This window comes from Saccopteryx leptura, chromosome 7 (genome assembly GCF_036850995.1).
Source record: "Saccopteryx leptura isolate mSacLep1 chromosome 7, mSacLep1_pri_phased_curated, whole genome shotgun sequence".
Taxonomy (NCBI): Eukaryota; Metazoa; Chordata; class Mammalia; order Chiroptera; family Emballonuridae; genus Saccopteryx; species Saccopteryx leptura.
Window position 1 is genome coordinate 120074475 of NC_089509.1, and position 13240 is coordinate 120087714.

The 13240-nt window shown below is 59.8% G+C and overlaps 1 protein-coding gene across 1 annotated transcript in view; it reads right to left on the bottom strand.

The window, feature by feature from the left end:
• Positions 1–11478: 11478 nt before the first annotated feature.
• Positions 11479–13240, bottom strand: part of NDUFA10 (NADH:ubiquinone oxidoreductase subunit A10) — a 33643-nt gene continuing 31881 nt past the window's right edge. The window contains exon 10 of the mRNA XM_066344996.1: positions 11479–11870. Coding sequence (XP_066201093.1) covers positions 11802–11870 — 69 coding nt within the window. The 3' untranslated portion in view covers positions 11479–11801. The remainder of the gene's footprint in view (positions 11871–13240) is intronic.

Genomic DNA, 13240 nt, shown 5'->3' on the forward strand with positions numbered 1-13240 from the left:
GCGCTGGGGATGGCTCCTTGGCCTCGGCCCCAGGTGCTAGAGTGGCTCTGGTCGCGGCAGAGCGACGCCCCAGAGGGGCAGAGCATTGCCCCCTGGTGGGCAGAGCGTTGCCCCTGGTGGGCGTGCCGGGTGGATCCCGGTCGGGCACATGCGGGAGTCTGTCTGACTGTCTCTCCCCGTTTCCAGCTTCAGAAAAAATACAAAAAAACAAACAAACAAACAAAAAACCCACATTGAACTGAAGGAAAACTAAAATATGGCGTCTCAGAGGCACCGCTGAGAGGAGAGGCTGGAGCAGTAGCTGCTCGCGTCACTACAAGAGGAGAGAGCCTCCTCCTGTCCACAACCTGACCTCCCGCCCTCAGAGCCCAGAAAAACCCAGAAAACGAGCCCAGTGAAATGCAGAGCAGAAATCAGTAAAATCACAGACAGAAAAACAACAGAGAAACATAAACAAATGAGTTTTTGTTGTTGTTTTTTCTGGAAGATAAAAGATGTGACAAATTTCTGGGAAGACTGACTGTGATCCATAGAATAACAGTCCCCCCCCGCCAAGGCGTCGGTATCCTTGTCCCCAGAACCCGGGGATCTGCTAGTTTACACGGCAGAGAGGAATGAAGTTTTGCAGATGACCCAAAACAGGATAGGATAAACCGAGTCAACAATATTCCACAGAAAACGTAGAGCGACTTGGGTGCTGGAACACACACGCCCACCAGGATTTTCACGGCACAGGAAATGGTCCGCGAAAAAAGGAATACCTCGTCGTCGTAATTTCGTAAAAGAGTGAAATCATCAAAAAAGAAAACAGTCTTCACTATGGACATGCCTATAACAAGACAGCTTCACAATTCACACAGCAAACACTCTTCACACTAAAAGGCGAAAGAGACAAATCCACCTTTTCAGTCAGAGACTTCAACTCTCCTCCCAGAGATGAACGGAACAAGCATATCAAAAATGAGTAAGGATGAAGAGACCTGAATACAAACCAGTATTACTTTCTTGACATTTATAGGACACTCCATCCAACGAAAGAAGAGTACTCATTGTTTTCAATGGCCCAGAAAATATTTACCAAGATGGATCACTAAAATGTTCCAGTAGTTTAAAAAGTATTCTAATCATGCAAGTATGATTTCTGATCACAACAAACTTGAACCAGAAATCTATACGCCACCACCACCACCCCTCAAAAAAAAACCTCCTGGAAAATCCCTAAATCTTTGGAAATCAAACATAAAATTTTAAATAACTATTGGTTCAAAAAAAAAAATACAAGGAAGGTTAGAAAATATCTTGAACTAAATGAAAATGGAAACACAAATATCAACATGCAATAACGTGCAGTTTAAACAGTGCTTAGAGAGGAATTTATGGTATGAAAAATAATGCATAGATTAGAAAGGAAGGTTTCTAATTAAGGATTAAAATTTCCATTCTACACAACTTCAAAAAGAACAAAATTAATCCCCCAAGGAAGCATAAAGAAAAAAATAAATAAAGAGAATATCAGAAACCAATGCAATCAATGAAAATATAACAAAATTGGAGAAAATAAATAAATAAATCTGAGTCTATGGCAATGTGAATAAACATGATCAACATCTGCCCAGATTAGAGGGAAGTCGCAGTGTACCTATCTGAAATAAAGGGGAGAACATCACTACAGATCCTACAGAAACCAAAACGAGTCCTATGGGCACACTATGAGCAACTGTATGCCGACACATTGATAACTTAGAAGATGTGGGGAAGATTCCTTGAAAGACACAAAGTACCAACGCTTATTCAAAAAGCACGATTTTCTACAAACACTCCTGCCTCTCAGTTTGGTGAGAACTCTCTCCTTCCTTCCGTATCATAACCCCACCAGTTCCGACGCCTGCTCTGTGCCCTCCGTTCCGTTCCGGAGCTGCAGCCGTCCCTGCTCTCAGGGACGCTGCCGTCATCAGCACCCCTGCCGCTCTCCCGGCCCCGCCCCCTGCCCCTCTCCCTGCCCCGCCCCCTGCCGCTCTCCCGGTCCCGCCCCCTGCCGCTCTCCCGGCCCCGCCCCTCGCCGCTCTCCCGGCCCCGCCCCCTGTCACTCTCCCGGCCCCGCCCCCTGCCCCTCTCCCGGCCCCGCCCCCTGCCGCTCTCCCGGTCCCACCCCCTGCCGCTCTCCCGGTCCCGCCCCCTGCCGCTCTCCCGGCCCCGCCCCCTGCCCCTCTCCCGGCCCCGCCCCCCGCCACTCTCCCGGCCCCGCCCCCCGCCCCTCTCCCTGCCCCGCCCCCCGCCGCTCTCCCAGCCCCACCCCCTGCCGCTCTCCCGGCCCCGCCCCCTGCTGCCCCGCTGTTTGAGGTACGCGGTTGGGGGGCCCTTGATGTAATGAGATGTGCTCCTAACACCTTTAGGAAACAGACACACGTTTGAAAGATCAAGTCTGGGAAAGTCGCCCAGGTTCTAGAAACTCACACAGCTCTGAGGACCAATCAACACTGGCTTCCCCTATGAAATATTATCAAAAAGCACTTCTATGGCCCTGGCTAGTGGCTCAGTGGATAGAGCATCAGCCCAGCATATAGATGTTCCAGGTTCGATTCCCAATTGGAGCACACAGGAGAAGCCACCATGTTTCTCTCCCCCTCCTCTCCCCTTTCTCTCCCTCTTCCCTTCCCATAGCCAGTGGCTCAGTTGGTTCGAGTGTTGGCTCTGGGCGCTAAGGGTAGCTCAGTTGGTCCGAGTGTGTCAGCCTCAGGCACTAAAAATAGCTCAGTTGATTTGAGCATCGGCCCCAGATGGGGGTCACCAGCTGGATCCCGGTCAAGGCACATGCGGGAGTCTGTCTCTCTCTCCCCTCCACTAACTTAAAAAAAAAAACTCAAAAAACAAAAAAACACTTTTAATTGAAGTGTCATTAGTCAAGTGTCTCCATCCTTCCCTTGTCTCTCAGGAGCGCGGGTCCTTTTTCTGGGTGGTCCAGCCCTTCCAGGAGCCAGATGTCCCCCTGGGGTGGGAGAGGAAACAGTGTGTGTGTCAGTCACTCGAGCGAGCAACCCTGCAGGGGACTGGGGTGCTTACCTCTCCCACGCCTGGTCGCACACCCTCTCGTTCTTGCTCCGATATCTTCTCTCTGCTACTCCTTTGGGCCTGTCCCCACGGCCACAGCAGCCACCGTCCAGTGCTCTCGCGGCATCTGGTAGCACGGGGATGCCTGCCTTGATGACTGTGAGACCCGCAATGTACCAACTGCAAACACCACTTCTCCACCAATGCCTCAATACCCAGGGCTCCGAGGACCGCGGGGCATCATGGGTGGCGGGAGAAAAGACTCCGCCCCCCCCCGCCCCCACCCCCCCCCCCGCCGGTGGCGCGTGCCACGCGGCAGTCCAGGGTGGTTTTTTTTGGGGGGGTGTATTTTTCCAAAGCTGGAAACGGGGAGGCAGTCAGACAGACTCCTGCATGCACCCAACCGAGATCCACCTGGCATGCCCACCAGGGGGCGATGCTCTGCCCCTCCGGGGCGTCGCTCTGTCCTGACCAGAGCCATTCTAGCGCCTGGGGCAGAGGCCAAGGAGCCCTCCCCAGTGCCCGGGCCAACTTTGCTCCAGTGGAGCCTTGGCTGCCGGAGGGGAAGAGAGAGACAGAGAGGAAGGAGAGGGGGAGGGGTGGAGAAGCAGATGGGCGCTTCTCCTGTGTGCCCTGGCCAGGAATCGAACCCAGGACTTCCACATGCCGGGCTGATGCTCTACCACTGAGCCAACCGGCCAGGGCCTTCCAGGGTGGTTTTAATACGTCTCCCATTAATGTGCATTTTATGAACGCTGCCTGAATGATCTTTCTTCACCGGTCAAAGGAAAAGGCTCGAAATACTCCTTGGCCGTGAGCCGAGCAGGAGGAGGAGGGGACGGGGGTGGGGCGGGGCACACTTGTGAAAATGGATCTCATTTAGAAAAGACTTATCAAAGATGATAAAAAATAAAAAAAGGACCAAAAAAATGTCCTGTTCATTTTTAAGTAAAAGTGTCAATGGGCTCACTCAGCAGCCAATGAGAGAGATCGGACAGGGGTGGACGTGGCCGGGGCCCAATCCCCGGGGACACCAGGGGGCTGGCTGCGGTCCCCAGCCCGTCAACAGCTCAGCACAGCCTCCCCTGGGCCCTCCCAAAGCTTCGCCACCGCTGCTGTGGCTCCCCTGAGCGGACCCAGGTGTCCCCGAGGGACAGGAAGGCCGAGCTGGGCCTCCCCGAGTCAGAAAGAAGAAGAGCAAATTGTCAACTTACCCCAAAATCTGACCACGAAGAACTCTGTGGGATGACCAGGTTTTCGGCACATTGACGGCCACGGTCACTTCACGCAATCCAGTTGCTGAAAGTCACTGAACTCTTCTCGTCCAATGGCTGAACTTCATGATCAGGTTCTTTTTAAAGAGCATTACCACTTACTCCCCCCTTCCTGCCCCCTGGGCGCCCCTGGCTGCCCGGCTCTGATTGGGTTCCAAGCAGAATGCCCCTGGTGTCCAGCCTGGTCTGCAGCGGCCTCCAGGTCCTGGAAACCCGAGGTGCCCTGCAGTGACCCCAGGTCCCTGGAGGGCTGGCGATGCTCCGTGTCACGTTGGCCTGGAGACAGCATCAGTGCCGCTGGTGGGCGTGGTGCTCGGGATGTCCCAGTGGCTGCTGGGGACCGAGGCGGGGATGGTTCTTGCTGGCCTGCTCGTGACAGAATGCCGGCCCGTCGGCAGGAAGGACACGCACTTCTGAAAGGCTCAGCCCGACTGGGGGGCATGTGCAGCATCACGCCTCCCGGGGAAGCTGCGGAGAGAGCCCAGCGTCTGGAGGAAAGTGGCCCCTCGCAAGCAGCCAGAGCCACCTCTGTCCTGGGGCGGGAAGCGGTCAACCTGAATGCGGACACAAGAAGGCAAACCCCAGCATTCGAGACAACGGGCGCCAGAATGATCCAGTCCGACAGACACCATTGCCCGTGGGTCCTTGACGACCCGCTGGGAGCCAGGGGACAGCGTCGGGTGGCTCTGAGCGGCTTCAGGAGAAAGGCCATCTCCAGGGAAGTCCAACGCTGCCTCCGGGGGACCTAGAAGGACGTGGCGGGGGGCGGGGCGGGGAACCTTCCTGCAGCAGAGAGGACACCAGGGACCTGGGAGGGAGCGTGGGATGCGCTCCCAGATGACGTCTGCGCAGAGGAGAGCCAGGCCTCCCGTGGGGAACCCCGGAAAGGGCGGGGCTGAAGTCACAGCTGGCTAGACACCTGTTCACACTCCTGCTGAAGAAATGGCCCCAGTGTGCACTGGACTAACCAAGACGGGAGAAACAGTGGATGCCCTTGCAGACCCTGGGGGAAGCCCCCACTGTCAGAGGGCAGAGGACAGGCTCTTCCCATCCGAGCCGTCCCCCCACGGAACAGCGCCGAGGCCCAAGCTCCAGCTTCCCCTGCTCCTGGTCCCGGTCCCACGGGCAGAGGCAGCTCCTGGGAAGAGGACTGTCCTTCCCCAGACTCGAGACACGAGGGAGGCTCTATCAAGCTGCCCACACAACCTGGAGGCAGAGGAACGGACTCCGAGACACCCCACCGTCCGGCGAGGCTGCTTCTGACGACGCCCCAGGACCGCGGCAAGACGCATCGTCTCTCGGCTGAAGCGCCCCCGGTTTGGTTTCTCTTAGTGTATCTATCGCCAGAGCGATGAACCCCATGGCCGGCATGGAGGCCACTCAGGGGATAATTCTAGAATGTTCTGCAACGGCAGGGCGTGGAGATAGCTCCCGCGAACCGTCGCTTGCGTGTGATGCTATTTGTGAGCCGGGCAATGACAGTATGTTTGTTATTGCTAATAAATTCACTCACATAACCCAGAAACAGAAGCCAGAATGTCGTCTTCTAAGATAAATGGGACACTTTTCCCCCCTCTGGTTTTATCGCTGTGGTGTGAGCGATTACACAGCATTTCACACGGGGGCTTTCTCAGATGCCGAGCTGATGGGCAGCATTCTTGCAAATGTGTATCATATGAATGTAAATATTACCACTAAATCGTCCCTTGCTGTGAGATGTCCAGACAGTGCAAGTGGGACTGTTGTCACTGTGTCACTGTGGTCTAAACGGGTGCCTCCTGCCGGTCCAGAACCACCCGTTCTTGTCTCTCGGAAGAAGTCACCGCGACTTGTCCTCACCTGTGGTCTCAGCGCTGTGGCCGGCTGAGTGACTGACTCGCTCACACCATGGCCGGACGCTGTGATGACTCCAGGTCCACCGTTCCCAAAGGGCGCTCGTGTGGAAGGGGACAGGCCGGGCGTCCGTGAGGACACGCCCTGCGCTTCTCGTGGGCGGATGGCGTGTTTTCTCTGGTTTCTCCCGGCCCGCCCCAGACCCACCCCGCCCAGTGGTGCCAGCACCCAGGGAGCGTGAGATTGCATCTGTTTCTTTTGGTCGACGGAACATTTTCTTTCCTTGTTCAACATTTTTCAGACTTCCACGGCCGGTCTCCAGGCTTGAATGTCCCCTGGGCTGCAGCCGACAGAGACACACCGGTCCGCCCGCGGCCGTGCGGGAGCGCCGGGCTGAAACGTTGTTACGTGTGGCTCCTTGCGGCAGATTCCCCTCCGTGGGTCATACCCAAGGGGTGTCATTTCCCTCCCGCAGCCCCTGCCTGAGCAGGTGTGTCCGTCCCCCAGCGAGCTTCCCAGGCCGACAGGTGCCTGCCCTCAACACTGCGGCTGCAGAACACCAGCGAGAACGCGGGGAGAGGCCGGGCCCGCTGCTGGTTCTCTGTGAAGCCTCGGAACCAGGAGGCGGGAGAACACAGGGCTGCATCCCCGTGGCCCGAGGCAGCACCAGTGCCCAGCTGTGGGGGAGCAGGGGTCCTCCCTGTCTCCCGCCTGACACCTGGCCATGGAGATCACGTGCCCAGGGAGAGGGCATCTGAGCGGTCACTCCAACACTGGTTGCCCAGAGCCCCAGGAAAGCTGACCGCCTCTCGGCAAGGTGGCTGAGGGGCTCACCCCACGGAGCCTGGCTGCTCTGGGCAGTGGGGTGCACAGGGGTCACGGCACTGTCCACACCTGTGTGTGTGTGTGTGTGAGGTGCTCTGAGCTGGAGAGGAAGTGCAGCCTGTGCACACCCCACGTGATGGTCACCTCTCCTTAATGCAGTGTGTGCCGGCGTCCTGGCTGACCAGAGCACAGGGACAGTGGGGACACTTCAGAAGCGGAAGCACACAGCTACAGGACGTGGGGATTCTTTATGAGACAATGAGATGCTCTGAAACTGACGGTGGTGGTGGTGTCTTTATTTATACACACACGTACAGTGGTCAACGCATCTTCAGCTCACGCTGGGTTGATGGGGACAGAGCCAACATCAGTTGAGGAGCCCCTGTGTTCCAGAAACAGAAGACAGTTTGCATCTTTTTTTTATTATTGAGAAGTGGGGAGGCAGTCAGACAGACTCCCACATGCACCCAACCGGGATCCACCAGGCACGCCCACCAGGGGGCGACGCTCTGCCCATCTGGGGCATCGCTCTGTTGCAACCAGAGCCACTCTAGCACCTGGGGCAGAGGCCATGGAGCCATCCTCAGCGCCTGGGCCAACTTTGTTCCAATGGAGCCTCGGCTGAGGAAGGGGAAGAGAGAGACAGAGAGGAAGGAGAGGGGGAGCGGTGGAGAGGCAGATGGGCGCTTCTCCTGTGTGCCCTGACTGGGAATCAAACCCAGGACTCCTACATGCCAGGCCGATGCTCTACCACTGAGCCAACTGGCCAGGGTCCCTCAGTGGGCTTTAAAGCTGCTCATCTGCTGAGACTCCTCTGCACCCACCCACACTTCACAGAGGTGGACAGTGTCGTGTGTGCTCATGAGCCCGGGGAGGCACCGTGCAGCCTTGCGGAGACAGCGATGATGGCCCTGTGCATGGGCCCGCTGCCTTGGGGACAGCAGGAGGGGCTCCCGTACAATGACCGCGTCACCTGCTCAGGGAGGCATGGAGGAGTGTGGAGCGGGGGGACTCAACTGGGCACCTGCCTGACCCCACGTCTGGTGGCTGCATCACAGGTGCCAGACGAGTGAGAAGGCAGCAGTGAGTCGGGAGCCCACAGGGAGTGGATGCACAGTGGTCTCACTGGGGGTGAACCTCCTGCTGGAGGGCTCAGGCGTCCCGCTCTGGGTGCCGGGGACTGGACGGAGGGGACTGGACGGAGGGGACTGGACGGAGGGGACTGGATGAAGAGGACTGGACGGAGAGGACTGGGCGAAGGGGACTGGGCGAAGGGGACTGGACGAAGGGGACTGGACGAAGGGGACTGGATGAAGGGGACTGGACGAAGGGGACTGGATGAAGGGGACTGGACGAAGGGGACTGGACGAAGGGGACTGGATGAAGAGGACTGGGCGAAGGGAACTGGACGAATCGCAGGAACAGGGACGCGCAGCCTCCTCCCGGGTCCCTGCGGGCGCCCCCCCCCACCCCCACTGCAGAGTCTAGGACCTGCCCTCTTGCCCGCCACCAGGAATGTCCTTCCTGCGCCTTCTCACGCAGCTCACGCTCACGCCATTGTCCAGGACGTTCCCGCGGGCACCTCCCCTGGCCCTCCGCCCCGCGGCCCTGTCCTGACGGCCCGCTGTCTGGGAAAAGCAGAGGAGAGAGGGAGCGGACCGTGCATGCAGGAAGGCCGTCACTGCAGCCCCTCAGAGGCACCTGTGCATGGGCCGAGTGGGCAGGGAGGGCGGCAGGGATGCCCGGCCCCCACCAGCCCTGGGCACCGAGGTGCTTTCTAAGCCCAGGCCACACCCTCTAGGGAAACCACAACATAGTGATTTGGAACCTGGAACCCATTAAATCCAACCTGGTCCAGGCTGGCAGCAGAGCCCAGGGGTCCTGGGTGTGGGTGAAAGGGGCCCGAGGCTGCGCTCCGCCCGCTGCCCGGCACCGTGGGCACGCCCCCTGCGGGCCGGCGGGGGTCTCCGCACGGGGACCCGAGGCCGCGCTCCGCCCGCTGCCCGGCACCGTGGGGACGCCCCCTGCGGGCAGGCGGGGGTCTCTGCACGGGACCCGAGGCCGCGCTCCGCCCGCTGCCCGGCACCGTGGGCACGCCCCCTGCGGGCCGGCGGGGGTCTCTGCACGGGGACCCGAGGCCGCGCTCCGCCCGCTGCCCGGCACCGTGGGGACGCCCCCTGCGGGCCGGCGGGGGTCTCTGCACGGGGACCCGAGGCCGCGCTCCGCCCGCTGCCCGGCACCGTGGGCACGCCCCCTGCGGGCCGGCGGGGGTTTCTGCACAGGGAGCCAGCTCCGGGCTCGGCCAGGCTGCTCCCCAGCCCGACCCTCTGGCTGGCTGGCCCGTTGGTGATGCACACCTTCCCTGATAACCGCTGGTTTCTGCACGTGTCCCCCGTGCGTGGTGCCCTCCCACAGCACAGCCCGAGTTCAGGGCTGGGGCGTCGGCCACGTCGCTGCAGAGCGTCCACGCAGGACAGCGTCACGTCTGCAGCAACACGCCTCCCACGCTCAAAGGCTCCGTCGGTCTGTGGGTCGGGCGGGTGGGTTTGAGTACGTGTCCTGCAGGCGGCCCTTCTGAGCCTGGCTGTTTGCTGTCTCCCCAAACACGGGAATCCCGTGTCCTCACGGTGGGTGGACTCCCCCTCGGAGCACAGGCGCTCACACGGGCCCGAGACCCAGCCGCACGCGGCACTCACCACCAGCTTCCCGTGGCTCCGCGGACCCGGGCCTGGTCTCCGGGTGGAGAGGACGAGAGCAGAGCTTCGGGGACGACCCCGGACGACCTCAGGCCCGTCATGCCCGCCCACCTGAGCCTGGGCATCCTGGCAGCGGGCAGGACCCGGGGCGCCGCTCCCCACACTGGAGGGAGTGAGTCATTCATGAGGGAGGGCGTGGGCTGACCCGCCGCCACCTGCCTGAGCCCCAGGGGAGCCCAGTCCTCACTCAGGGTCACCCAGCACCTTGAGGGCATGACAGGACAGGGACGTCTAAGACCGGGGAGGGCTGGGGACCCGGCTTCACTCAGCGTGTCCAGAGCAGCAAGACGAACAGAACCCTTCAGGCCGCAGGACGGCTGCGCGGCGTGCATGCTGCGTACTCAACACCGCGGTGCTCAGACCGACCGACGCTGCCCTCGCCTTCGGCCGGCGTTCTCCCGAGTCCGAGGGGATGATGTCCAGCACGAGAACCCGCCCGCCAGCCCCTTCCCACCTGTGCTTCCCGAGGAACAAACTCCGCCCCTGGGGCTGCACACGTGCTTACGAGACGCCCTGGGTGGGGGCGGCTGCGCCCTGCTCCACGGCGGACTCCACGGCCTAACAGGACCCCTGCGCCCTGCTCCTGTCCTCCCGGCCTTCCCCCGCCGAGCGCACCACCCTGCACCCACCCACAGGCTCTCCTGGGCCCGGCCCCAACGGTGCTCCTGTCCCAGACCCACCATCACCGTCCTCGGGGCCACATGCTCCTGCTGTCCCCGCCTTCCTCCACCAGGCCACCCGTGCTGGGTGCTGGGTGCCTGGGGCTGGGACCGCGCCTCCTCAGACACTCGCCTCAGGGCGGCCACAGCGAGGGGCCCACACCGGGGGCTGCAGTGGGCATCTGTCCACACCGGGGGCTGCAGTGGGCATCTGTCCACACTGCCCTCTGTCCAGGGCTACAGTCGCAGCTGTGACAGCTGGGCTCAGAGCCCCCGTGGGGAAGAGCCATCGCCAGGGAGCAGCCTGAGGAAAATGGCTCTTTAAACATTGAAACGGGTTTTTACTACAGTCACCGGGCACAGCCTCGTGGAGATAAAACCGTTAATTCCACAGTTACACGGCGCTGAGCCGTGCAGCTCGGTCTGAGTGGGGCTCCCGAGTGCTGACTTAGGGGGCAGCTCTGGTGGAAATGTCACTCTTTTTATAAACATGATTTCTTTATTTTTTCTTTTCTTCTCATTACCCATCACCCAAAGTCAAATCATTTTCCATCAACTTATATTTGTTCCTCTTTATACCCTCCCTCCCACCCGCTCCCCAGTCTAAACACAATTTTTAAATTAAGAATTTCAGCCCTGGCCAGTTGGCTGAGTGGTAGAGCGTCAGCCCAGTGTGCGGATGTCCCGGGTTCGATTCCCGGCCAGGGCACACAGAGAAGCGCCCATCTGCTTCTCCACTCCTCCCCTCCTTCTTCTCTGTCTCTCTGCCCCTCTCTTCCCCTCCCGCAGCCATGGCTTGAATGGTTCAAGCAAGTTGGCCCAGGTGCTCAGGACAGCTCCATGGCCACCCTCAACCACTTAAACCTGAGCTCCAACTCAAAACTGTGAGGAAACTTTATTCTTAAAACAGAAATTAAAAATCTATGGTAATTTCTTCCATTTTTTGGTATTCCCTCTCAACTCTTTTCACTTTTGTATAGAAGATTGTTAGAACAGATGCTTTAACCCTAACACAGGTCTGAGTTACACCACGCCGCTCACAGACGCAGTGGGTGAAATGGTGAACACACGTGGGGGCGTGGGCGGTGTGAGCAGAGGTCCGGGAGACAAGTGCCCGAGCCGCTTTATTTCTGGTCTGAAGAAGCAACGTGCAGGCCCGCGTGACACTGAGCTGAGGGCGGGAGGGCGCCCCTCTAGGGACGGCTGGTCTCGCAGGGGCACTGTCCCCAGGGATGAATACAGATCATTCCAAATACATCGGGAGGCTCCCCGACCAGGCCCACAGCCACTCTTCTGCGGTGTGGTCTTCAGATCGGTCACCTCCCCCAGTTTTACAGCTCCGTGGCGCCCACAAGAGTCGGCGGACTGGAAGCCCCTCGTCGCCGCGGGCAGCCGGAGCGAGGCCGTCACTTCAGCCAGATCCACTTGTCCCCCACGTCCGCGTTGTACCCGGGGCTGTACTTGCGGCCTGGCAGCTGTGGAGGGAAGCAGGCATGGTCACCGCAAGCATACAGGCGCGCCGGCCCCCAGCAGTGGCCCCCTAGCCCGCCCCGCACCCTCCACACCAGCGAGGCCTCCACAGGGCCCTGCGGTGACGGACGGGCTCTGGGGGAACCAGGCACGGCACAGCTCTGCCCGCGAGACCTTCCGTCCCGGCAGGGACCTGCAGACACAGCCCAGCCCAGTGTTCCCGTGACGTCAGGAGGGTGACGAGGCTATCGAGGGGACAGTGGGTGAGAGCTGGAGGTGGGGTGACCCACACAGACACTTGGAATCAGCTCTGACCATCACCACCTGAAAACCCACTGATGAAATCCCAGCTGAAGCAGCCGATGCCCAAGGGTCCTGCTGGGACAGCAGGACTGAGCTGAGCCCAACGTGGGGCCTCACAGCCAGTGGGGGGGGGGCATCCTGGCAGGGTGGTGATGGAACTGGAGGACTGATGTCTCAGCCCCTGCTCCCCCTGCGGGCGTACCCCTGATGTCGGGGGGCAGGGCCCTGGGGACACAGTCCACAGAGGTCCGGCTTCCGGGGCACAGGCAGGTGGCCTAGAGCGGCTGCCAGGCACTACCCCAGGCAGAGGAGACGGCACGAGAGCACGGTGACCGTGGGCTGTGATGGTGGTCAGACAGGCGGGCTCCCCAGGGTGCTGGACGCTGCGGGAGACCCGAGTGGCAGGAGGACGTTGAGGGGCCCACGTGTCTGCTCTCCGATTCCGACAAGCACGTCGGCCACCACAGGGGGGTCACTGGGCCAGAACGGCTGCCTGGAGCTGGTCCACTCCCCTTCTTCCCGCCACAGACATCAGACCGGCCTGAGGGCTAAAGGCTCTCTCGGCCACTCGGGGCTCTCTCCCCGTTCTCCTTCGCAGGTGTCTTGTCCCCAAGCTCCTGTCGGCATCTAGCCCCTCCCGGCCTCTGCTCCCTGGAGGACCCCACACACACGAGGGAACTCAGTGTATCTTACAACTACGGAAGAAGACGTCAGGAAGCTTGCAGACAGAGCCACACAAACTACCCCAAGTCAGGCACAGAGAGAGGAGGAGGCCAGAAACACGGACCGTGTCAGGTGGTCCGTGCAACAGGATCAGGTCACCAATGTGAACAGGAACCTGAGTCCCCCAAAAAAGGGGAGGAAAAAATCTGAATGACCACACGCTTTCCAAATGACATGCAAAGTATATACTCTTGCATCTGAGAAACTCTACAAACCCCAGGCAGAATAAGCACAAAACAACCACGCAGAAGCATGTCACAACTAAACTACCCAACACCAGTGAGCGAGAGATCAAGTGTCCAAAGCCACCAGAGAAAAAAGGCCCGTTAGGAGCGAGGACCAAAGATCT